At 38.8% G+C, this 25,948-nt stretch overlaps 1 protein-coding gene across 27 annotated transcripts in view; it reads left to right on the top strand.

Annotated features, from left to right (window-relative positions):
- The window catches only part of LOC138744384 (protein CC2D2B-like), a 127,610-nt gene that overhangs the window by 42,266 nt on the left and 59,396 nt on the right, over positions 1-25,948 (top strand). For 25 of the 27 annotated variants that reach the window (XR_011345467.1, XR_011345466.1, XM_069900470.1 and 22 more), the window contains 6 exons: positions 2,648-2,865; positions 4,553-4,730; positions 16,068-16,221; positions 17,026-17,173; positions 19,440-19,566; positions 21,097-21,300. Coding sequence is in view for 25 of the 27 variants with exons in the window: in XM_069900470.1 (XP_069756571.1) it covers positions 2,648-2,865; positions 4,553-4,730; positions 16,068-16,221; positions 17,026-17,173; positions 19,440-19,566; positions 21,097-21,300 (1,029 nt within the window). In the remaining 2 variants the exon portion in view is untranslated. Of the gene's footprint in view, positions 1-2,647; positions 2,866-4,108; positions 4,214-4,552; positions 4,731-16,067; positions 16,222-17,025; positions 17,174-19,439; positions 19,567-21,096; positions 21,301-25,948 lie in introns of all 27 variants that reach the window. The other 2 variants (XM_069900464.1, XM_069900466.1) reach the window with 2 other exon arrangements.

Here is a 25,948-nt window from a genome sequence, read left to right as displayed (position 1 = left end):
CCACTTGACTGATATATCTGATTTTGGAGTTTTTGGTTTTACTGTCCCATTCCTAAGATTGTTTTGTGTATCTGCACTGTAGATGTGATCAAGCTTACTATTAACTAAACCAAATATGAAATCAAAATGCATTCATATTTTGGGACATGTATTGGGATGAATTGATTATTGGCCAGGACTTGCGTTGTATTCCCAACTTCACAGAGTTTACTTTCTCCAGTTCCAGAAGGCTTGTGTTCCCAGCCAAGACAGTCCTGGAGTTGAACAAAATGCCCCTGTGCAGGAATAGGGCTTTTAACAAATTTAAATTTTCTTTTAAATTTAAACCTTATATTCCACGAGCCCCTGCTGGGCAATTACACCCAATTGACCTGCACCCCCGATACGTTTTGAAGGGTGGAAGGAAATTGGAGCTCCCCAGGGAAAACCCACAAAGACATAGAAACTCCTTACAGACAGCGTGGGATTTGAATCCTGGTCCTGATCACTGGTGCTGTAACAGAGTTGCTCTAACTGTTAACACTGATCATGCTGCCCTGCAACAAGCCCTGCAACCAAACTTGTCTGGAACATGTTGCAGATTTAGGGTTTCAGAATATCTATATTGCTAAAACATTTTTGAAATGTTTAAAATGTTCTGGTGCTGAACCATATTGGAACAATCAGGAAGTAGGTCTTAGCAGACTTAGAGCCTATTGAAATGGGCAAATCTTGAGAAGTGCATCCTAACTCATTGTGGGAAGCCAGAAGAAATTGTAGAAGATATTGTAGAAATTGTAGAAGCTTTTCCTGAAGGAGAAATTGTAGAAGCTCTTCCTGAAGAAGAAATTGTAGAAATTACAGAAGCTCTTCCTGAATTATTTTTTTAAATCATTTTTGGCCTTGGGTGAAGTGCTAAAAGAGAGAAGAGTGACCAATATTTTTTAAAAAGGGCAGCAGAGACATGCCGTGACCTTGACATCAATGATTGGAAAATTGCTTAAGGGGATTCTGAAGGATCTATTGACATTTCGATGGTCAGGGATCTGAGGTAGTCAGCATGGATTGGCACATGACAGATCTTGTCTCACAAATCCAATAGTTTTATTTATATATGGTCTTTAACAATGCCTTTGATAAGGTAGCTTAACCTGGAAGGTTGAATTACAAGGGATCCAAGGGGAGATGGTTTAGTGGAAGGAGGTGGAAGGTAGAAGTTGAAGGATATTTTTCTGATTGTAGATCTGTGTCCAGTGATGAGCAGCAGGGGACAGTACTGGGGGCCAGTGGTCTTCATAATCTACATGGATGGCATTGTAATTAACTTGCAGATTTTAACTTCACTTGTAAATCTGAGGGAGTCATTGACTACATCCAGTGCTCCTGTTGTGGCCTTCTCTACATCAGAGAGACTGGACACACACTTGGAGATTGCTTCGCTGAACACTTTTGCTCTGTCCGCCTCAATGATATGGATGTCTCAGTGCCTAGCCATTTTGATTCTGTGACCCTCTCCTGTGCTGACATTTCCATCCTTGGTCTCATCTACTGTCAAACCAAGGGTGCCCATAACTTGGAGGAGCAACACCTAATATTCTGTCTGATCACTCTCCAACTGGATGGCATTAACATTGACTTCTCTAGTTTCTACTATTCCATTCTCCATTCTCTCTCTCTCTCTCTCTTCCACATCCCTCTCTCTTCATTCCTCCAGCTCTCCACCTCCCTTCCCTCTCCATTCAAAGAACCATCCCTGCTCCTCCTGTTTTGTGGTATTCCTTCCCTGCCTGATCCACATATTATCTCCTGCCTGTGAATGCTGCTTTCCCTGCATCACCCCCCCCCCCTCCACCATTTTGTTCGGGCTGACATTTTGCTCATACTTTGATGAAGGGCTCAAGCTCAAAATGTTGGTTATGTTTCTTTATCTTTGCTATACAAGGTGCACTGACTTGCTGATCTTTTTCAAACTTATGTTTTTACTTCAATCACAGTGTCTGCAGTCTTTAGTGTTTTACCTTTTGGCTTGCTTGCTTATTTCCTGGAATTGACGGTGATAGAACAAAGGAAAAAACTACATGGAAGACAATTCATGGACAAAGCAGATTTCATGTCAGTCAAACACAATCATGTTGATGCAAGGAAAGCTCTGGAAACATCATTCATCTTCTGCAATATATCTAGGTCATTTGAGGCTGTCTCCAAAAGCCTCCAAACTTGGAAAATATACAGCAAAGCCTAGCAGCAGTCCTTCCTTTCTCCAAAAAATGTTCAATCTGTTTCCCCCCCCCCCCCCCACCCCATACACCTTTCGCATCCCTTATTAAGAATTTCAATCCATGGCCTCCCTTAAATGTGCTGTGGCCACCAGAGTGGGCTGTACGGCCCCCATTGAGAATGGCTGGTCAAATGATAGTTTTCCTAAATGGGCAGGAACAAATCCTGTTTTAAAATTTCCAAATGCTCCCTAACAAGAAGTGTTTCCCAATAAAGGTTCTGTTTTATACATGCTAAATCTGCTTTTTGTAGTAAGATAGTTTGGAAAGATTTATAGCCTTAAGTCGATGCTGGACCTTCTGATTTGGTAACTAGTTAATCTATAGTTAATGTTTAAATCGTAAGACAAAATAAATTTCATGTGTAAGCTCTTATTTTTGAATTTTACCAGAAAGCCAAGGTAAGAAGAGGTACAGATGAAGATGAATCTGCAAATGAATACACTGATCCAGAAGAGCCTCCAAAAATGTATGTGCCAACTGATAGAGAAATAATAAAAGATATTGCAAGACAAAGAACTGAATTAATTTACAGTCAACAAAAGGAACCTATTCTGATTCCTGAACTGTTGCTGAGTATGGCTGTAACTCCAGATTCAAAATGCCCTGGGTATGAATAGTCTTCTAAATTAATAGGCACTTTTCTTGATTATTGAAAATTTATATTAGATAGGTTAAATTCTATTTTACTTGACAATTTTTTATGCACCTTGTAATTGAATTTATAAACAACCCGGTCATTCAAGACGATTAGCTATTTTTTTGCTTCTTCTGTTTTCTTGCGTATGATTTGCTGGAGACAGCTGTCTGCAAAAGTAATTTGATTTTAAGAAATGCTGCAATTTCCTTCAATGTTTTGATTATTATTCATATTGTTCATTTTCCACTACCCTTTATTCCCTTAAAAATCTATTAATCTTGGTGTCCATTGTTTTATGGGGTTTAGCAATTTATAGAGTAATCAGTCCATTAGTAGAAAAATGAATCTTCATCCCTTGCTCGGAAGATAAAGAATAACAACTAGAGTTGCACAAATGTATTCATGGGTGCTTCGCATAGCATTAGATTTCTATATTTTTTCTATTTTAATATCTTCTTAATTTCCAAGTTTTTGTGGCAGTAGGAAAGTCACTTTTCACTTGTGAAGAATAAGATGTTAATTGATGTTGTCCAATGTAATGCAATAATGTAATTGCAGGCCATGGTTGAATGGTGAAGCTGGGACTGCATGGTGGTGGACGGCAGAAATAGGATTTGGATGCATTTGTCAAGTAGCTACAAGTTAATTAATGAAGACATCTCATGCTGCAATATTTGCTTAGTTGTTACAATGGCGGAATCATGTTTGTTTTTGTCCCAATCTCTGAAAGAAGCTCTGTCTCAGCACTTTGCACTTCCCAAATGGGCAAAACTCATTGATTCATAATGTCCCTCTCTCATAGCTATTTCACTTCTACTAAATTTCTAATAACCAATTAAATTCTAATGCAGGTATAAAGGAAAAAAAATCATTCACATCATACAATTATAGAAATTTATGTCAAGGAACAGCCCTTTTAGCCAATTATATCACATTAAGATAATTTACTAGTGATAGGTCCATAGCTTTCTATGATAGATGAAACATCTTATTATCCCTTATGTCAAGTGATTATCACTTGGATTGATGTCTGGCTACTTCATGTGGCAATATGACCAGGAGAGGCTTCAACCTATCCACAGGAAACAGTCATGTTCAAATAGATTTTAGCTGAAAGCTTAACACTTTTTCAAGATTCAAGATTCAATTTATTGTCATAGTAATAAAACAGTGTACTATTGCATGAAATTCTTTTTTGCCTGCTGCGAGGCAGACAGATTCGCCACTGGCAGAGAGATTGCCTAAGCGCCTCTTACAGACAGACAGACAGGCATAGAAGAGATCCCATCCAAATCTCATCCAATATAATTTTGACAAAGTAAGAGTATACATCAAGTTTTGACTTAAAACCTTCTCAATTCAGTTTGTATATGTAAATATTTATTAACTGTCAAACATTGATAATAAATAGGTTATTATTTCAATTCACTGCAAAGAAATATTTTCTATAGGTTATATTTGAGTGTTCTTGATTAGCTGTTAAGTTACAATACTAATATGCAGCAATCTAGACTGAGAATCAAGAGATATAAATCAATCAATACAAAATAATGCATTTAATTCAATCTTGAATATGTTGTTTAAAAAAAATTAAGATGAAAATATTTACCTATCATAGAATTAAGTTTTTCAGAAAGCAATCTTGTTCTAATTTTAGGGGCGAACTACGTAGAAGAATGGAAATACAAAGCCATAAATTCTTTATCAGTATTTTCTATAATGACAAACTTGTTTCATCGACTGTTACTTCACAACTGCAATCAGACTTTACTGTAAAATTTGGACAAATATTCAACATTCAGATTATTCACAAACCTGAAAACATTCGATTGGAGGTAAATACTATTGATACAAATGATCTTTTATCATCTTGAGCAGCAAGAGACTGCTGGACAATGAAAATCCAGATAATGTTATTCACATTTTTATATTTGCAGGCCAATGATGCAGATACTACTCTACAGTAAGCTTGCGAGTTCCAGTACTTAGAATCAGTGACAGAAAAAACTATATTTTTGAGTCAGGTTATTATGTGACTTAGAGATAAGCCTGCAAGTATTAACATTCGCACGTTTGTATCACTTTCCTTTCTTGGGGGTAATATGGGTTTGGTGGGATGGATGTTGTTAGCAAATTACTGCAGTGGATTTAGCAAAGGCGACACAATATACTTGCAGTCCAGAAGCAATTACAGGAGTGAACATTTCAGTGGAATAGGCTACTGATCAACAGGAGTATTTTGTCCTAAATAATGTTGAGCTTTTTTTAAATTTTTTTTTTATTTTTCACACTATAAACCATACTAACCAAAATACACACAAACATTTCCCTCTTGAATATACACAGTCATTTTCTCCCCTTTTTCCCCCCTCCCATTCCTCCCTCCTTCACCCCCCCTCCTCACCCACTCAACGTTCAACCTATATGATACATTAAACCCATTAAACAATGTCATCACACAATGAAAATAAGCAAGAAATTTGTCTCTTCTACTTTTACATACTGGGTCAGTTCATTTCGTCTTCTTCTCCTTCTGTTATTTTAGGCGGTAGAGGTCCGCAGTAGGAGTTCTCTGTTCCCAAATTTGTTCTAATACTGTGATGTTATTTCTTAAGTTATATGTTATTTTTTTCCAATGGAATACATTTATTCATTTCTATGTACCATTGCTGTATTCTCAGGCTCTCTTCTAATTTCCAGGTTGACATAATACATTTTTTTGCTACAGCTGAGGCTATCATAATGAATCTTTTTTGTGCTCCATCCAAATCGAGTCCAAGTTCTTTACTTCTTATATTACTTAGAAGAAAGATCTCTGGATTTTTTGGTATGTTGCTTTGTGTGATTTTATTTAATACCTGATTTAGATCTTCCCAAAACTTTTCCACTTTCTCACATGCCCAAATTGCACTGTTGTTCCCGTTTCCTTCTTACAGCAAAAACATCTGTCTGATACTGTTGGGTTCCATTTATTTAACTTTTGGGCGTGGTGTATAGCCTGTGTCACCAATTATATTGTATCATGCGTGACCTCGTGTTTATTGTATTTCTCATAGTTCTGGAGCATAGCTTTTCCCATGTTTCATTCTTTATCTTTATGTTTAGATCTTGTTCCCATTTTTGTTTGGGTTTACAGCTTGTTTTCTCGTTCTCTTTCTCTTGCAGTTTGATGTACATGTTTGTTATAAATCTTTTAATTATCATTGTGCCTGTAATCACATATTCAAAATTGCTTCCTTCTGGTAACCTCAGCCTGCTTCCCTATTTGTCCTTCAAGTAGGTTTTCAGTTGGTGGTATGCAAACATTGTACCATGAGTTATACCATATTTGTCCTTCATTTGTTCAAAAGATAATAATTTATTTCCCGAAAAACAATTTTCTATTCTTTTGATCCCTTTTCTCTCCCATTCTCTAAAGGAAAGGTTATCTATTGTGAAAGGAATTAGTTGATTTTGCGTCAATATTAGTTTTGGTAGTTGATAATTTGTTTTATTCCTTTCTAGATGAATCTTCTTCCAAATGTTGAGCAGATGGTGCAGTACTGGTGAATTCCTATGTTGCACCAGATTTTCATCCCACTCATATAGTATATAGTATATGTTCAGGTACCTTCTCCCCTATTTTATCTAGCTCTAATCTGGTCCAATCTGGTAAAAATCTTGTTTGGTAAAAATCTGAGAGATATCTTAATTGTGCTGCTCTATAATAATTCTTAAAGTTTGGTAGCTGTAAGCCCCCTTGTTTGTACCATTCTGTTAATTTATATTGCACTATCCTCGATTTCCTCCCCTTTCCATAAGAATTTCCTTATTATTTTCTTTAGCTCCTTGAAGAATTTCTCTGTTAGGTGAATTGGTAACAATTGAAATAGGTATTGTATCCTTGGGAAGATATTCATTTTAATGCAATTTACCCTTCCTATCAGTGTTAGTGGTAAGTCTTTCAAATGTTCTAAGTCGTTTTGTAATTTCTTCATTAATGACTGATAATTTAGTTTGTATAGATGGCCTAGATTATTATCTAGTTGTATACCTAGGTATCGAATTGCTTGTGTTTGCCATCTCAATGGTGATTCTTTCTTAAACTTTGTGAAATCCGCATTATTAATTGGCATCACTTCACTTTTATTTGCGTTGATCTTGTACCCCGATACTTCTCCATATTCCTTCAATTTCTTATGTAATTCTTTTATTGATATTTCTGGTTCGGTTAAGTATACTATGATGTCATCTGCAAATAGACTGATTTTATATTCCTTCTCTTTTATTTTTATCCCTCTTTCTTCTTATCAGTTCTGCCCATGGTTCTGTAGCTAACGTGAACAGTGAGGGAGGATAATGTTCAGCTTCTTGAGTGATGTTAGTATTGTATTCTTCCAGACAAACTGACACTTCAGAGTGATGCAAGATGGGAGATATTGTCTCTATCATCAAAGAATAGGAGAACAATATTTTTATAATAATGAGTTTATTGTCATATACATTGTACAATGTACATGTACACCAAAATTCTTAATTGGTGTGGCTGAACAAGTATTTTGTTTAAAAAAATATGAAAACAACTAAAAAATATCAACAATAGTTTACTATTTGAATTAATAAGAGACAGTAGCTAGAAAAAATAGATAATTAATCTTCACAGTCATCCTCGTGGAAAAAAAATCATAATAGCTTAAAAAAAATTATTTACAACTCTGGTAAGATCCTGAACTTCTGATGTTGTATTCATATTATTAGGAAAGAAGCTTTTTAACATCTGTAATCTTTTCCCACTAGTGATGGAAGTGTTGAATGGAGACATTTTTACCTCCCTTATCGCTAAGGTTCCCATTCACACCACGTCCTTGAATAGAACCTCCCAATCGACACTTTAATTTAATTCAATCATTTTCAATTTTGGATGTTTCCCTGAGGGACTATTGAAGGAATTCTGCAGTATTTGTGTCAGTGGGTTAGATTGCTAAAATGCTGTGACACATTGCAAGGCCCATTAATTGATAAATTCCACAGCCACGATAGTAGTGCGAGCTTTTTTTGGACAGTTTGTAAGAGAAATTTGAGCTTCCATTGCAGAACTCAGGTTTGTGCCTTCTACATTTTCTTAACCAAAAATAAACTTTATTCACAATATATTATTTACTAAAAGGATACTGTTCAAAGTCTCCTTCACCTGGAGTTGGGGGGGAGGGGAGGGAGAGAGAGACGTGGTGAGGGGGATGGGTGACTGCATCTGTAATGCTCTCGGACCCCTGAACCTGCGAGCCAATGGCCTCTGCATTGCTCCCAGTCTCCAGGAGCTGGAGGATGATGGCTTCTATCCAAAAGGCTTATACATGTTGCTACAGATAATAAAACACTGATGATCAGTTATTTTTCTTAATATTAAGATTCTTGTGTGTTAATAAATTTTTGATCTGAAAGGTATGAGATCCATTTTGTGTGTAAGGAAATTGCTGGATTTCTTCCTCCTTCAGTTTTTTAGGAGGCTAGAAAATGTACTTATTGGGCACCTTTTGTAAATTATTTCATTGCTGCTCTCATTTGAATTTTAAGGAACACAACTAATAATCTCTTAGCTCTTCTCCTATCCTTCCCTAATGCTCTGAATGTAAAGGACAAGAGTGCTAATCTTATCTTTAAGCTAACCTCCAAAACTAAGTGCAGACCTGGTACCTCTGAGGGATAAACTTGGCTTTGGTATGACTTCACTCTTTCTGGATTTTTGACCACAGCCTGGTTAGATTACAGTTCTTTACATTCAAAAAACAGAAGATTCCAAGGATAGAATTCCATTGGATAGGTGATGTGTTTAAGAGGCATTTAAATGGACATGGAAGGGAAAAGAGGGATGCAGATCATGTACAGGCAGATGGAATTAGTTAGATTGGATTTATGGTTAATGCAGACATGGGCGAAGGACTTGTTCCTGTGCTGCACTGTTCTATGTTTTTTGTGTTATTCTATAAGCTTAAGAATGGAGGACCATCGCCTTCCCAAGAACGTGTTATATGGCAAGCTCTCCACTGGCCACTGAGACAGAGGTGCACCAAAGAAGAGGTACAAGGACTGCCTAAAGAAATCTCTTGGTGCCTGCCACATTGACCACCGCCAGTGGGCTGATATCGCCTCAAACCGTGCATCTTGGCGCCTCGCAGTTCGGCGGGCAGCAACCTCCTTTGAAGAAGACTGCAGAGCCCACCTCACTGACAAAAGACAAAGGAGGAAAAACCCAACACCCAACCCCAACCAACCAAATTTCCCTTGCAACCGCTGCAACCGTGTCTGCCTGTCCCGCGTCGGACTTGTCAGCCACAAACGAGCCTGCAGCTGACGTGGACATTACCTCTCCATAAATCTTGGTCTGCGAAGCTAAGCCAAAGAAAAAGATAAGCTTAAGGAGCAGAATCTTATCTGCCAGTTTTTGGCAAAATAATCTTTAGGATCAACACCAAGTTCATCAATGTCAAATAACATTGGATAGTGAAGAATTTGCTTCATGAACACTTTTGAGTGTATTTTATGGAAATGGGACTACTGATCATGAAATAACCTTAAAATTTTCCTATCATGTAGCTAGCTGCTACAAGCTATGGCTCTATGGAGCCTATAGCGCAGGTTAGTTCAGAAAGAACACACTGTTCCAGAAAGAATGACACAAACTCCAGTTGAGTGTAGTTAACACTGAGTTTTATTGGGCTCACAGCCCTGCTTTTATTCTCAAGATGAGGGGCGTGGCCAAAGCCCCCTCAGCTCTGATTGGTGCATTTGCGATCCGTTTTCCTTGATAGGCCAGTTAGACACCTTTAGTTGTGGTGAATTGGAGGGCAGCATGGTGGGCCTTGTGCATCCTGCTGGATCGTTGCGTTTGTCCTTCATTTTGTGAGGCACCCCGAGGGGGGCTGCGAAGGGCCACAAATAGATATAACCTATTTTTGTAATATCCTGTCATATTTTAAGTCTACTAGTATGTTGTCCACAATGCAAGCAGTTTTGATCAGTGCAAGCATGTCTGGGCACGTACTCAGTGCAGGTGTTATGCAAATATTGTCTTAGGCCTTGGCATGCTTGGAAAGCATTTAAAGATATTGTTGAGAATTTTCTTGGCAACTACAGAGCACTAAACTGTCACAATTGTGGCCCGAAATGTGAAGTTAATAAAACATTAAACACAAGTTTTATCAGGTAAACTTCTCAGTGGCTTTATTCTCCGGTTTCCTTTGTTCCCCTGCTTGTGTTCTTATCTCTCCCTCATACCACGTGACTTCCGGTACATCTCATACATATTCATTATCATGACATCCCTCCTTTAATCAGAAATAAACTTTACCTTCACTTACCAATATCCCTCGGAAACATACAAACATCATAACTAATGGTAATACTATAACTCAACTACATAAAATTTACTTCCTACAGCATTCATACATACACTTTATGATATAAGATTAAATACTGTCCCAAAGTTCTTATTAAAACTATGGCACAAAGTCTTCGTATCGTTTGGGCACTTTCCGGTTTCGTTTCGGCCTGCCTGCGATATTGTTGTCGCTTCTCGGTTGTTCACTCTCAGCGTCGGAAATACTGCTCGCCACGGCTTCGGGTGTTTCTGGCGCTCTAGTCACTTCATCAGGAGTGCTGGTAACTGCCTCTGGAACATCATCAGGTCTCTCAGTTTCAGCATCTCGTATTGGCCTTTCAACCTCTTCGCTCGATGTATCTCTGGACTGGTACCTTTTTACACTTGATACATTTCTCTTATACAGGACACCAGTCGGAGACTTGACTGTCACCATACTGCCACTTCTGGATACAACAGTATAGGGTTGATGGTAATAAGGTGTGTCTAGCTTACCACCAGTTTCATGCCTCACTAGAACATTATCTCCTGGCATGATGTCTGAGTACTTGGCTCCACGTTTCAAATCTGTGTACAGCTTTGCTGCACCTTTCTTTTCAGCATCGTGGTCCCTCATCTCCTGGTCGTCTCGGATTTCCTTTATTTCTGGCATTTTTGTGCGGATTTTTCTCCCAAAAAATGCTTCTGCAGGACTTTTTCCAGTGGTCGCATGAGGCGTTGCTCGATAGATAGCCACATAAGATAGCAATGCTTCTCGCCAATTTTGTCCTTCTGCGTGTGCAATCTTCAATCGTTTTTCAATGGACTGATTTTGTCTCTCTACTTCGGAGTTACTTTATGATGGTGGATACCTGTGGTCCTCATGTATTCCGTAAATGTCTCTGAAATGAATTGTGGACCATTGTCAGAGTATAATGTAACAGGTAATCCATATCTTGCGAATATCTCTGCTAATGCTTGTATTGTTTTTTCAGTGGTTGTGGACTTCAACACCACGTACTCATAGTATCTGCTGTAGTAATCTATCACTACCATAATTGATTCACCCGTCGGTAATGGTCCAAGAAAATCAACAGCTACGTCGATCCATGGTCCTGTCGGGAGTTGTGTACTCTGGATCGGTTCTGGCGGATTACTCCTACTTGTGATTTGACATCCGTGACAAGTTTTAACAAATTTCTCTGCGTCTTTATCACAACTTGGCCACCATACCTTGGTCCTGAGGTTTTGCTTGGTACCAACAATGCCTAGGTGTCCTTCATGCGCTAAGGATACGATCTTCGGTCTCAATCTTTGCGGTATCACCAATCTGCAACCTCTTAATACACACTGTCCGATGCAACAAAGTTCGTCTCTAATGGGAATGTAAGCCTTGTGAGTACACTTGTCCCATTGTCCACTCTGTATGCATTCTCTTACTTCCATAAGTTCTGGATCACGTTCGGATTCTCTCTCGACCTCCTTCGTAGTCACAGCTTTCGGTGTCGCCTGAATAGCTACGAAGCGTACAAAGCTCTCTGTTTCTGTTCCCAATTCTAACTTGGATTGTGGACCACCATCCTTCACCAATCTGGACAGCGGATCAGCAATGTTTGCTTTCCCTGCTATGTAGATTACTTTATATTTGTAGGGTTGTAGTCTGAGTACCCATCTCTCTATTCTGGCACATGGTTTGGATCTAGGTGCATAGATCACCTCTAATGGCTTATGATCTGTGATGAGTTCAAATTCAATGCTGTATAAATATGCATGGAACCTCTCACAGGCCCATACAAGTCCGAGTGCTTCTTTCTCTGTCTGAGAGTATCTTCTTTCCACATCTGATAACGATCTGCTGGCATAGGCAATGATTCTTGGTCCTCCATCATGCATCTGGACCAACACGGCTCCTAAACCAACCGGGCTGGCATCCGCTATGACTTTGGTTGATGCCGCCGGATCGTAATATCCAAGAGTTTTTGCATCTGTCAGGCTTTGCTTCAGCGCTGTGAACGCTTTCTTCTGCTCAGATCCAAAATGAAATGGGGCACCTTTCCTGGTTAGTTTCCTTAGTGGTTCTGGCACTGTAGCGAAATTAGGAATGAACTTTGCACAAAAATTGACCAATCCCAGGAAACTCCTCACCTCTGTTGCGTTCTGAGGTGCACGTGCCTCTTCAATAGCTTTCACCTTGGCCTCTGCAGGGTTTAGTCCTTCCCGTGTAAGTCTGTGTCCCATGAAGTCCATTTCTGACACACCGAACTGGCACTTGTTTCCATTCACGGTAAGGCCTGCCTCCTGTAGTCTAGATAGTACACGCCTCAACCGTTTGTCATGCTCTTCCTTCGTTGGTGCATGGACTATGATGTCGTCAGAAATGTTGGCAACTCCAGGAATGCCTTGAATCACTCGTTGGATTTCATACTGGTAGACCTTCGAAGCTGCATTAATTCCAAATGATAGTCTCTTGTAACGATACAATCCACAGTGAGTCACAAATGTTGTTACATCTCGGGAACCTGGATCCAGCTCTAATTGATGATAGCCCCATTTCAGATCAATTTTTGAGTATACCTTGCTGGTAGTTAGTTCTTGAAGTATTTCCTCCACCGTTGGTATAGGGTGTCGTTCTCTAATTATAGCTTCATTGGCCATTCTCATGTCAACACATAGTCTTATGTCACCCTTTGGTTTGGGCACAATCACTACGGGACTGACCCATTGTGTCGAATGTTCCACTGGTTCAATAATGTCTTGTTCGATCAATTCTTTAATTTTGGCTTCGACTTTCCCACGAAGTCCAAACGAAGTTCGGCGCATTGGTTGTGCCTTGGGTTTGACCGTTTCATCTACCGCTAGCTTCAATTGTCGACCTTTCAGCTTTCCTACTCCTTGGAAGACTGCGGGGAATTCTTGCTTCATATCCTCGTATGACTGAATTGAATTGACACAAGCTCCAATATGAAGTATTGCCAGGTCTTGCGCTGTGCTTCTACTCAGCAATGGTTCTCCCCTCTCTTCTATGACCATAAACTCTGCTTCGGTGTACTTATCTCCAGCTTCAACAGTTGCAGTAAAACATCCAATGGTCTGCAATGGCTTGGTTGCTGTGTATGGATACAGTTTCTTGGAACACTTCTTTGAGGTACAGATAATCTTTTTCCTTTTCAACTTCTCCCATAAATGTCGATCAATCACATTACTGTCACTGCCTGAGTCTACAATGACCTGAACTGTCACTCCACCAATGATCACTGGGACCTTCTCATGATGTCCTTCATTCAACGTAAATTGGTAACAACTCTGTCCCTCCTGGGTATCATCATTGTCACCGTCTATCTGGCGAATGGTATCTTTCTTTCCAGGATACTTTCCTTTCCCCCAGGCTTTGCCTTTGGAAGTTGTACTCTTCCTCTTCTGGTCTGCATTGGACTTGCTTTTGTACTTCTTTGCAAAGTGGTCCTTACCTCCACACTTTCTGCAAACTTTGCCTTTGGCCGGGCAATATGGGTCTTTTCCAAAGTGACCTCGGTATCCACATTGATAACACTCCACATCCTGTGTCAACGTATATCTTGGCTGATTATGGCGATGTGAGAGCCTCTTAATTTGCTGGCTTGAGTTGTCTTTCAGGGTCATGGTATGAAATTGCCCTTCAACAGCCTCTAATGCAGCAGCAATGGTTAAAGCATCTGTGAGTTCCAACTCACTCCCTCTTTCCAGTAGATGTCTTCTGAGTTTATCTGATCTGCAGTGCTGTACGACTTGATCCAATAATTGGTTGTCCAAATCAGCTGGCATGTAATTGCATCCAACAGCTAGCTGGTGTAGTCTCGTCACGTACTGAGCAATTGTCTGGTCATCTTCTTGTCTCGTTCTCCGAAACAAATGGCGTTGAAATGTAGCATTCGGTGTCACTACATAGTGTGCATTTAATGCATCTACCGCTTTCTGGTACTCATCCTTTCTTCCAGTATTCAAAAGTGTCTTAAATGTTTCCCGAACTGAGGGTCCAGCCGTGAAAAGAAGTTACGCCCTTCTCTGCGCTTTTTGTTCAACTGTACCGGTATCTAGAAATAGGCCACGACTGTCGGCGTAGGATTCAAATTCTTCTAGCCATGCCTTCCACTTCACACTTACAGTGCTTGCATCACCCGTTGGGTCAAAATGAGCAATTCCACTATGTGTTAGAAAGTCACCGTCTGCACCAGCCATGAGGAAATATTCTAGCCCCAAAAGTACTGAGACAAAGAGAAAATTCTTATCACCTTGAAGTTGTCTGTAATCCTCTGTAATCTTGTTTAGTCTTTAATTTTCTTCAAGCTTCTTTCATCCTCGTCGCCAATGTCACATTTGTGGCCCGAAATGTGAAGTTAATAAAACATTAAACACAAGTTTTATCAGGTAAACTTCTCAGTGGCTTTATTTTCCCGTTTCCTTTGTTCCCCTGCTTGTGTTCTTATCTCTCCCTCATACCACGTGACTTCCGGTACATCTCATACATATTCATTATCATGACATAAACGACATCCAGCTGATAAACAACATGCATCAAGCGTACTAAACAATGGTTATTGAAAATTCATTTTCTGCATTTGCACTTGTTCTGGTTGACTATTGTTAGACACCGATATGAGGGCCATCAGATGCTGAGTACAAACGAAAATCAGCAGCAAAACATTTTTAAGTCAGTCGAACTAACACAATGTGTCAGCGTCATTATGTGTTTAAACATGCTGAATACAGTAAAAGTTAATTTAATGTTTCTCCAACTTCCTATTTTTGTGTTCAGCTTGAAGTTGCCTGTCATAATCCCCAATTTTCTTACAGGAAGCAAACCTTTTGAAAAAATTATTGTCGATTGTAATTAGCCATGTCAGTTTTGTAACTCTCATTTCCAAAATTCAGCTTCTTCCCCCCCACTCCTCTCTCTCTCTCTCTCTCTCTGTATTTCAGATTTCATTAACCCAGATATTACTTCTATTGTTCAGTTGCCTTCTCCATCCATTTTCAGCCATTGACACCTTCAGTTAATAATAACTTATTATATTGTACATTTGCACTGAAATTTCTACTTCTGCATAGTCATGATGCCATTTTAGATCCATTATAATTTGTTAAGAGAGAGAGAGAGAGACTGTGGATTTTCTGCAGTGGCTTTTGGAAGCTTGTTTGAAACCCAATTTTGAAGATGGGTTGTGAGTTCTTAGTTCAGCCTGTTCAAAGCTATAGTGGTCCATACAAGAAGAGATGGCTGGCTGTATAATGTTTTGCCTGAGATAAGTGAAACAGAAAAGGAACTCTGTGGTGACCTGAAAGAAAGAGGTTATCATCTGCAAAACCTTGATGGGGCAAATTCCTTTGGCAAGACACTGAAGTGGCTGATTGGAAGGAATCAGTTTGTGTGTGTACAATGAATAACCAATCTCTCTGAAAATCAACACGAACCTTCCTGAGCGGTAACCATTTACCTTTCAAGCACCAAAGCCTGGTGAAAATTCATAAATGTTATATTCTGTGCACAGTATAAGAATTGCCTGATACTGGTGAACTTGGAGGAGTGAGAAGTGAGGTTGAACTGTGAATCAAATAACTTTTCTGAACTTACACATCCATTACATACACGTGCATTTAGAATTAGAAGGGGGTTAAGTTAGGTTAATTTTATAGTAATAAGTTAAAGTTTGATCCTGTTTTTTATGTTTAAAGAAAATTAAAAGTAACTTTTCTTTAAGTAACTATATTGCTGCTAGGTTTTGGAGTCCTCTGGGCCCGTCACAAATAGAAACCAAAGTCAAATTATCTACTCTTGATTTTATGTTTTTCCCTTTTATAGATTTATGAATCAATAAACACAAAGATAAACATGCTGGCAAAACTGTACATTCCTATTCCTGAAGTAACTATGATTACTAGTAATGCTATTTTGGAAGAGATAGAATTCAGTAGTGATGAGATCACTTTAACTAACCATGAAGGAGTTGGAAGCAGTAAGTACAAATCCAAGCATTGAAGTACCAGAGATGTAAATTCATGAATTTATCCATTATGAAATACAAAGCAAATTATTATTTATTTTACTTGCTTCTAATATTTCCTTTAGTCTCTTTCTTACTTGGAATTATACTTCAGCCTAGACCATTGAGAAGATTCGGTGAATTTTAACTAACAAAATGAGAAATATATTTATAAAGGTTACTGGCACATGCACTTGTATTCTTACTCCAAATTAACAAAAATAAGTTCCTTTTAAGGACTGCCAGAAGTTTGAGTTTGTAACTTGAATCTACCTGATCCATGTTTCTCTTTTTATAACCTTATTATGTGTCTTAATTGATGTAGGCAGATTGATTAAACCTTGTGAATGTTTCTATTCCTGCTTTTCTGTACATGAAACAATACATAACAAAAAGTGGATGTTTGCAATTTTATAGGGCAATGTCCTTCGGGCAGAGCTTAACAGGACATATTCCACTTTGCAGTATACCTTTATATTTGAGGCTCACTAGTTAAGAATGCCTGAATTCCTTTGCCTCTCTATCATTACTGTTCCTTCAGGTCTCTTTTTCTTAAATTTTATACATGAAAACAAGTATGGTCATCAAGGATCAATCTTGCAACATTCCTTCCAGACAAATTTTCTCACCAGATTGTAATGTTGAAAGCATTTCAAGATCTGATATCTGAGGAATGATCTGTGCAAAAGTTATTGTCATAAATCAGTTATACTTATTGTGGGAATCTATGTTTAATACTTTGCTAAATCTGACAATCGACTTATTTTCTATGTATAGATACACCATTTTTTTTAGATGAGAAGAAATCTGAAGAGTATTTGTTACTGACATCTGGAAAATTATTGTATGCTATATCATGGGGAGTAGGTGAGAATGGCACTGCACTTGCACCACCTGCACCAAAGCCAAAGACCTATAAAGAAAGGTAACTAATTGTGGTTTGAATGTAAATGGAGAGCAATTTTAACATTTTAAAACATTTGTGAAATACAAATGCCTCTGTTTCACTGAATTAGTTTCTAATTCTTTTTCACCCTGATTGTTTCTAAAACTGTCATTTGATAAATCCATATTTGGTTTCAATTAAATTAATACTCTATCCATTTGATATTTAAAGATATTTTAAGGTCCTATTTCCTTCAATTATTGAAGGTCCTTTATTGATAAATGTAAATAAAGGAAATAATATTGTTAGATTGTAATAATATGTTGTAATAATGAAGCATTGGACAAATATCAGAAATGAGGGAATAAAATATTAACAGAAGTAAGCAAGCAGAATATTTGCATGCTTGCATAAACATGTTTTGATGGCTAATTTGTTATCAAACTGTCTGGGGAAGTTCATAGGAGTGCTGACAAACAAAAATTGATTCTGAACCAGACAGAAATATTTGATAATGAAAAATACTTCCAATGCTGAAGATCTGAAATAAAACCCCAAACTACCGGGCATACTCACTGGCATCTGAAGAGGGAGTAAACAGTTAATTTTCCAGATTTTACCAGAATGAGGAAAATTTAGAAATAAAACATTTTAAACTGAAGAGCAGATAGAGAAGTTGAGAGAACAATGGGAATGTCTGTGATTGGTTGGAGACTGATATTGAAAGATAGTGGAGGTGGTGCTGGCTGATGGAGGGTGAAGGATGTTTATTAATCACATTTCTATTTGGAGGAAATTTAAACAAGAAAGAACTGAATGAGAAGGGAAGACAAAATAAGAAAAACAATTCTGGAGATAGGAAGTTTAAAACAAGGCAATCTCTGAAGCATAAAACAAAAAAAATACCTGGGAAAGATTATACAAATTTAAATATTTGATTATTTGAAATTGTTAAATTAATTGTTGGAAATTATGATGTTCTTCAAGTTTACATTAGACTTTATTGGAAAAGTGGAAGAAGCAAAAGTGGGAGAGTTTAGAGTAGAAATATTAAAGTGACAGGCAACTGGAAGCTCAGTTGAACTTCTGAAGAGCATTCACCTGACCTGTATTTGGTTTCTCCAAGGTAGCAGAGAACAAATTATTATCACCAAATCCATTACACCAAATTGGAAGAAGCACAGATGAAAGGTTGCTTCATCTGTGAGGTTCTTTGATTATAGGAAAGGAAGAGGTAGAAATTTAGGGTTGTATCCCCTGAGAATGCAAGGAAAAGTGAGAGGGAAAGTGGGTGCTGAAATAAATAAATGAGTGTATGCAGGGAAGTTGAAAGTGGGTGGAAAGGGAGGAGAGGAAAATATAACTGTTTGTAGCACAAATATAGAGGACTGAATTGAAGAATTGTGAGGTGGAAGGCGAGTTGAATTTTATCCTGTCTCCGTTAGGAGAGTAGGTAAGAGCAAAGAAGAAATGCAGCCAGCATGGTTGAGGACTCTGAAAGGGAATCAATGGATAAGGAAAAAGAAATCTCAGAAATGTTGGAATGGAAGGTATAATCATTAGAAACTAGACGAGAAGCATCAATGCCTTTACTGAAAGCTAATTGGATTGGAAATATTGGGCCAGATCTGACTACCCACTCTGACTCAGCAGAGTTCACAAGCAAAGCTCTGAAAAAAGAACCAAGGGTGGTATACATTTTATGTTCCCACGATTGAGCATAGCCCCATTTCATTTTAATGGAGTCACTGACCTTGGTGGAAAATCTAAGGAAAGACAAGTGGATTGTTGTTTTTTTTGGTCTTTTAATGTACTTACATCAATGATTTGTAAAAAAATAGTTTTTATATTTTAATTACTTACGTCATTTTTGACTATTTAAAATCTCTTACATCAGACCTAGAAATACTTAGTAGCACATTTTGGCCCATAGTATACAATTTACCTTTATAATGTTTATTATGCTGCCATGTCATGTAATGTTTTCTCTGCTGTGTTGAATATATCAACACTCAAAATTACACAATGTCAACAAGAGAATTAAGTTGCAAGAAAATCAGCAATTTACAAGCACATGGTTTATATAGATCCTGAATATTTTACAAGTCATTACACCTCTGGGGTATGGATATACAGCTCCAAATTCTTTATCAAATTTTGCTGGAGCCAATACACAGATGAAACCTCTCTGCTGTAAAATTGAAATCGTTTTAAACGAATACCCAGGGCAGTCTGTTAATTTATCATACTTGCCAGAAATGAAGCAAATATGACAGATTAGCTGTTCTTTTTCATTTAATTTCAGCACGGATGCTATTGCTTCAATTGGAATGCGTCGGATAAATAATTTGCAGAAACTTGCCAAGTGGGCAAAAAAAGCCAGTATTGATCCCAATGATCCTCAGAATTTAGATTTGATGCATGTAATTAAGGTTAGTGTAAAGTTGTTTAACAAACCAAAATAATTCTGTATAACTTCAAAACATATTATCCATTATTGCCTAAAAATTCCAGTGCACCTTAAAAAGTGTGCAAAATTGCATAAGCAGAGGAACTGAGTTTACTTTTGCTGATATTCCACCACTTTGAATTCACTTACAAGGACTAGATCACAAATTAACAACTTCATCTACATTGCTTGAAAATGTGGCCCCCTCTTTTATGAAACCAGGTTTCAGAAAGTCAATTCAAGCCAGATTCACCTTATGGTGTGTGAGGCTGGTAGGAACTGGGAATGGAGGGATAGGTTCAATTAAGTTTCTGGTTCATGCTGATTCCCCAGCTTGATGTGAGTAGGATCCCCAGCTTCACTGCATCAAGGACTCTTGTTTAGTCCTGACCAAATTCTCCATGGACCAAAAGGGTTTTGTTGGATGCTCTGATTTCCTCCTGCATCTCCAGAATATATGAGCTTGTGGGTTAATTGGCTGCTGTGGATTGTCTCTATTGTGTAGGTGAGTAGTGGAATCTTGGGGGGTGATGAGGAAATTGTGGGGAGAAAAAATATATTAATTCAGGATATTAATGTAATGGGTAATTTGTAGTGGGTACAGACTCAATCTGCATACTGCGTCTTTCTATAAATCCTATTCATCATTGTCATTGACTCCCTCTAGAGGAGACCATATGTGACCACATGGGTTTTGTCCAGGTGCTCTGAATTCCTCCTACATTTCATACGTGTGAGTTGGTAGGTTAATTGGCTAGTGTAAACTGCCCTTAGTGAATAGGTGAGCAGTGGAACTTGGGGAGAGTTGATGAAGAGTTGGATTAGTGTAAATGGATGGTGGGCTCAAGGGCAGGTTGCTGTGTGCAGCATTGCCTTCTCTGTTTAACTCAGTGGTTCTCAACCTTTTTCTTGCCACTCACATACCACTTTAAGTAATCCCTATGGCATTGGTGCTCTGTGATTAGTAAGGGATTGTTTAAAGTGGTACATGAGTGGGAAGGGAAGGTGGAGAATCACTGCTCAATTTAATTGTTACTGAAATATTTTGCTTGAGAAAAATTGTCATTGTCCCATTTCCTTTGGAGTTAGGAAATAGTGCACATAACGAGTCAATTAGGTACAATTTAAACAGTGGTTTTCAACCTTTTTCTTTCCACCGACAAACCACCTTAAGCAATCCCTTAGTAATCACAGAGCACTTATGGCATAGAGAATACTTAAAGTAGTATGTGAATGGAAGGAAAAAGGTTGAGAACCACTGGTTTAACTCCATGTTTGTACAATAGGTATAAGTTGATTGGAACTGGTTGAAGCAAGGTAAATTAATTTTCAATCACATGCTTTAGAAAAAAAAAGCACTCTGTGATTGAATTTCTAGGCAATATATTTCTTTTAAATATTGAGTATTATCGAAGGCTATGAATGCACTATAACTATCAGGTACAGTGTTATTTTTATGAGAAACAAAATTAGGTTCCAGGGTGAAATTTATTATATTTGTTCATTCTGATAGTATGCAACTGAAGATGGTCAAAGAGTCCCCAAATACTTCAGATTACACCAAGTGGAAGATGAGTTCAACTTTATAACAGAGGACAAATTGGAGCTGTCAAGACGTTTTCGTCTATTGATGTATAGAAATTCCGGAGTTCCTGAATATTGTTGCTATAAACAAGTGCCACCATTTGAAAGAGAGATACCAGAACACATTTTTGATGTAAGTAAATTCATTGTCTTTAAAAAAAGTGATATATTGACAGAAAAATGCTTATAATATAATACATTGTGCAAAATATGAAGGAAAAGGAGAGTTGGAGTTATTAACTAACAATATTACAATGAAAATAACAAAAGCTCTAATCACAAGTTCCAAGTTTTTCAATAATATGAAGGAGAAATGGATAAAAGTAGATTCAAATATAACATGAAAATTAAAAGCAACATTAATCCTAAAAGATTTGGAGATCCATGTAAATCGAACATTGTCATGAGCATTTTGATAAATAATAAAAAAAATTGCTGATATGGTGATCTTTATAAAATGCAAGGAGATAAAGATTATGCTATAGCTGTTCAAAACTAGTTAGACCTGCCTTGAGAACTGTAAGTACAGTGCCCTCCATAATGTTTGGGACAAAGACACTTTTTTCCTTTATTTGCTCTTGTGCTCCACAGTTTTAAAATTTGTAATCAAATAATTGATCTGTGACTAAAGAGCACATTCCAGATTTTATTCAAGGTTATTTGTATATATTTTGGTTTGACCATGTAAAAATTACTGTACTTTTTATGCATAGACTCCTCATTTCAGGATGCCATAATATTTGGAATATAGCAATAGTATGTATATTAAAGTAGTTATGTTTGCTCCTGCTTGTTTTGGGGGCTTCTCCCCTTAAGTTTTCTCTTCAGTATATGGAAGGTATGTTCAATTGGATTTAGATCGGGTGACTGACTTCCTCATTCAAGAATGTTATAGTTTTTAGCTTTGAAAAACTCCTTTGTTGCTTTATCAGTATGTTTGGATCATTGTCTTGCTATAGGATTAAGTTCCATCGAATGAGTTTGAAGGCATTTGCTCAAACTTGAGCAGATAAATTTTTCTATACACCTCAGTATTCATTTTGCTACTGCCCTCAGCAATGACATCATCAATGAAGATAAGTGCACCAGTAACTGTGGGAGCTGTACATACCCAGGCCATAGCACCCCCACCATCATGTTCGGAGATGAGGTGGTATGTTGTGAATCTTGGGCAGTTCCTTTACCCCTCCACACTTTGTTCTTGCCATCACTCTGATACTGGTTAATCTTGGTCTCCTCTGTCCACAAGACCTTTTTCCAGAATTCTGCAGGCTCTTTTAAATATTTCTTGGCAAACTGTAATCTGACCATCCTATTTCAATGGCGAATTAGTGGTTTGCATCTTCCATTGTTATCTCTATATTTCTCTTCATGAAGTCTTCTGTGGACACTAGTCATTGACCTATCCACATCTGCCCTCTGAATTGTAAAAACACAATGCTGGAGAAACTCAGCAGGTCAAACAGTGTCCTTTACATTGCAAAGGTAAAAATTAATCGATGTTTCAGGCTGGGCCTTTTATCAAGGTATGGAAAAATACATCCAAATAAAAGAGGGTGGGGGGGAAGAGGCGTTGTCACAAAGGCAGAAGGTGATAGGTGGAGAGGGTAAGGAGGGGACAGCAGCAAGCAGGAGGAGGGATGGTTGGGTGAATAGAGAGGGATTGGGGGAGGAGAGCTGGAAGGGGGAAGGGGAGGGGAGAGGGGAAGAGTAGAGTAGGTTAGTAGAAATTAGAAAAATCATTGTTAATGCCATCTGGCTGGAGAGTGCCCAGACAGAAAATCAGGTGGCGTTCCTCCAATTTACAGGTGGTCTTGGTGGGATAGAATATAAGGCCATTGACAGACATGTGAGTATGGGAGTGTGACACAGAACTGAAATGGTTGGCTACTCCAAGGGCTATGTTACTGGTGTGGATGGAGCAAAGGTGCTCAGCGAAGTGACCTCCCAATCTGCACCAGTCTCCCCAGGGTAGAGAAGGCCACAAAGGGAGCATCAGTTGCAGTAAATCAATCCTGTGGATACACAAATGAAGTGTTGGTTCACTTGAAAGGCCTGTTTGGGGCCTTGGACTGTAGTGAGGGAGGAGGTGTGGGCACATGTGTAGCATCTGCGGCCACAGGGAAAGGTACTGGGAGGGTGATTGATGAGGAGGGATGGGTACACGAGGGAGACATGGAAGGAGCAGTCCCTATGGATGGCAGAGAGGGGAGGAGTAGGAAAGATGTGTCTTGTAGTGGGATCCTGTTGTAAGTGCCAGAAATTCCAGAGGATAATGTGTTGGATGGTAGGTGAGGACAAGGTAGATTCTGTCTTTGTTGTGTCTGAGAGTAGAGGGGGCCAGGGCAGATGTGCTGGAAATGGAGGAGATGCAGTTGAGGGCTGAGTTGATGGTAGTGGAGAGGAAGCCACATTTGTGGAAGAAGGCATACTTTCGAAAGATCTGTTCTGAAAGACTTCATCTTGGGAACAGATGCGGTGGAGATGAAGAAATTGAGAGAAAGGAATAGAATCCTTTCAGGGGGCAGGAAGTGAGGAAGTGTTGTCAAGGTAGTTGTGGAAGTTAGTGGGTTTGTAATATACAGTATGTTGGTGGAAAGCTTGTCTCCTGAGATGGAGACAGAGAGATCCAGAAAGGGGAGAGTGTTGTTGAAGATGGACCAGTTGAGTTTGAGATCAGGGTGGAAGTTGGTCGTGAAGTGAATAAAGTTTTCAAGATCATCACGAGTGCCTGAGCCAGCCCTAATGTAGTCATCAATATACTGGAGGAAGAGTTGAGGGTCTTGGCTTTGTAGGCTTGCAGCATGGATTGCTTCACAAAGCCCACATACAGGCAGGCATAGGTGGGATCTGTGCAGGTACCCTTGGCTACTCCTTTGATTTGGAGGAAGTGAGACAAGTTAAAGGAGAAGTTGTTTAGAGCGAGGACAAGTTCTACCAGGGAGAGGAGAGTGGTGGTAGAGGGTGACTGGTCATGTCTCTGGTCCAGAAAGAAGCAGAGTGCTTTAAGACCTTCTGTATGGGGAATGAAAGTATTAAGGGATTGTATGTCCATCATGAGGCATCCAGTTCAGGGAATCTGAAGTCATTGAAGAGATGGAGGGCATGTGAGGTATGGCAGATGTAGGTGGGGAGGGATCAGACAAGGGGAGAAAAGATAGAGTCAAGGTAAGATTAAACTAATTTGGTTGGACAAGAGCAAGCAGAAACAATGGGTCTATCCAGATGGTTGGGTTTGTATATCTTGGGTAGAAGGTAGAAACAAGCAGTATGGGGAAGGGAGACAATGAGGTTGGTGGCCGTGGGAGGGAGGTGACCAGAGGTGATGAAGTTAGCGATGGTGATGGAGTCAGTGGCTTGATGAGCCGTCCTGTGGGAGGGGTAGGTCGGAGGAGGTGTCAGAGCTGTTGTTTGGTCTCATCAAGGTAGAGGTCAGTGTACCAGACCACAATAATACCACCCTTGTCTGTGGGTTTGATGGTGAGACACTCTTTAGATTAAGGAGCAATGCCCAAGGATTAGAAAGCTGGTAAATTGCAAATTTTTACAGCCTGATTCGAAAAAGGATAAGTACAGATCACACAGTTTAATGTTGGTAAATTAGGAATAAGGGAAACAATTAGAAATCTCTTGGAAAAGTCTGGATTAATTATCCAATTTAGATTTATTGAAGGTAAAATATTTTCAATGAACGATTTAATTTTTTGAAGAAATAATATAGAGGGTTGATGAGGGAAGTATAGTTAATGTGATGCATCTTGATTTCCAAAGGCATTTGTTGTAATACTGAATAATAGCATCATCAAGATTGAAGACCCTATGAAATGAAAGGTGTATGGATCTAAAATATGCTTAAGAAAAAATAGCGCGCAGCAATGAATATGGTGTTTCTGTTGGACTGGAGGGCAATATGCTGAGGAGCTCTCCCTGAATTGGTGTTTCTGTTGGACTAGAGGGCAATATGCTGAGGAGCTCTCCCCGAATTGGTGCTAGAGCTTCCACTTGAATTTGTGTTTAAAGGCACAGTTTTGAAATCTCCAAGTGAAAAATGTGTAAGGAGCTGTGATGGAGATAATAAATTTGAACAAGATAAAGACAGACAGATGGAAGGGACCAAGAGGTGAGAGATGAAGTTTAACGATGAGAAATGTGGTATTAACTTTTGGTAGCAAGAATAAGGAGAGGATACTTTTGAAAAGGCCAGATAAGCAGCCATAAAAGTGCCAAACAATGACCATCAATAAGAGAGAGTTTAATCACTGATCCTTCACAATCAATGAGATTACCATCACTAATTCCCAGTAATTTCCTGGTCACTATTACTCAACTGGACCAGCTACATAAATACCAAGGCTATAAGAGCAGGTCAGAGGCTGGACATCCTGCAGCAAGTATCTCATCTGCTGACACCCTGCTATTGAGAAGTCAGAAATGTGAATAGATACTCTCGACTTGAATTGATAAATGCACCACTTACAATTTTCAGGAAGCTGGACACCATCCAGGAAAAGCACCTCACTTTACTGGTGTCCTGCCAACCACCCTACATTTTAATTCCCTTCACCACTGTCACACAGTGGCTGCAATGTGTATCATATGCAAAATGCATTTTGAACAAAGCAATAGAATTCAGTGACCTGTACAACCACGAAAGACAAGGGCAGCAGGCACAATGAAAGACCACCATTTGGAGGTTCCTTGCAATATGGCACACCATCCTGCTTTAGAAATATGATGTTGGTCCTTCATCATGTTTGGGTCTAAGCTCTGGAACTCCCTAC

This window comes from Narcine bancroftii, chromosome 10 (genome assembly GCF_036971445.1).
Source record: "Narcine bancroftii isolate sNarBan1 chromosome 10, sNarBan1.hap1, whole genome shotgun sequence".
Taxonomy (NCBI): domain Eukaryota; kingdom Metazoa; phylum Chordata; class Chondrichthyes; order Torpediniformes; family Narcinidae; genus Narcine; species Narcine bancroftii.
The sequence above is the reverse complement of the archived record's forward strand: the minus strand, read 5'-3'. Positions and strand labels throughout refer to the sequence as shown.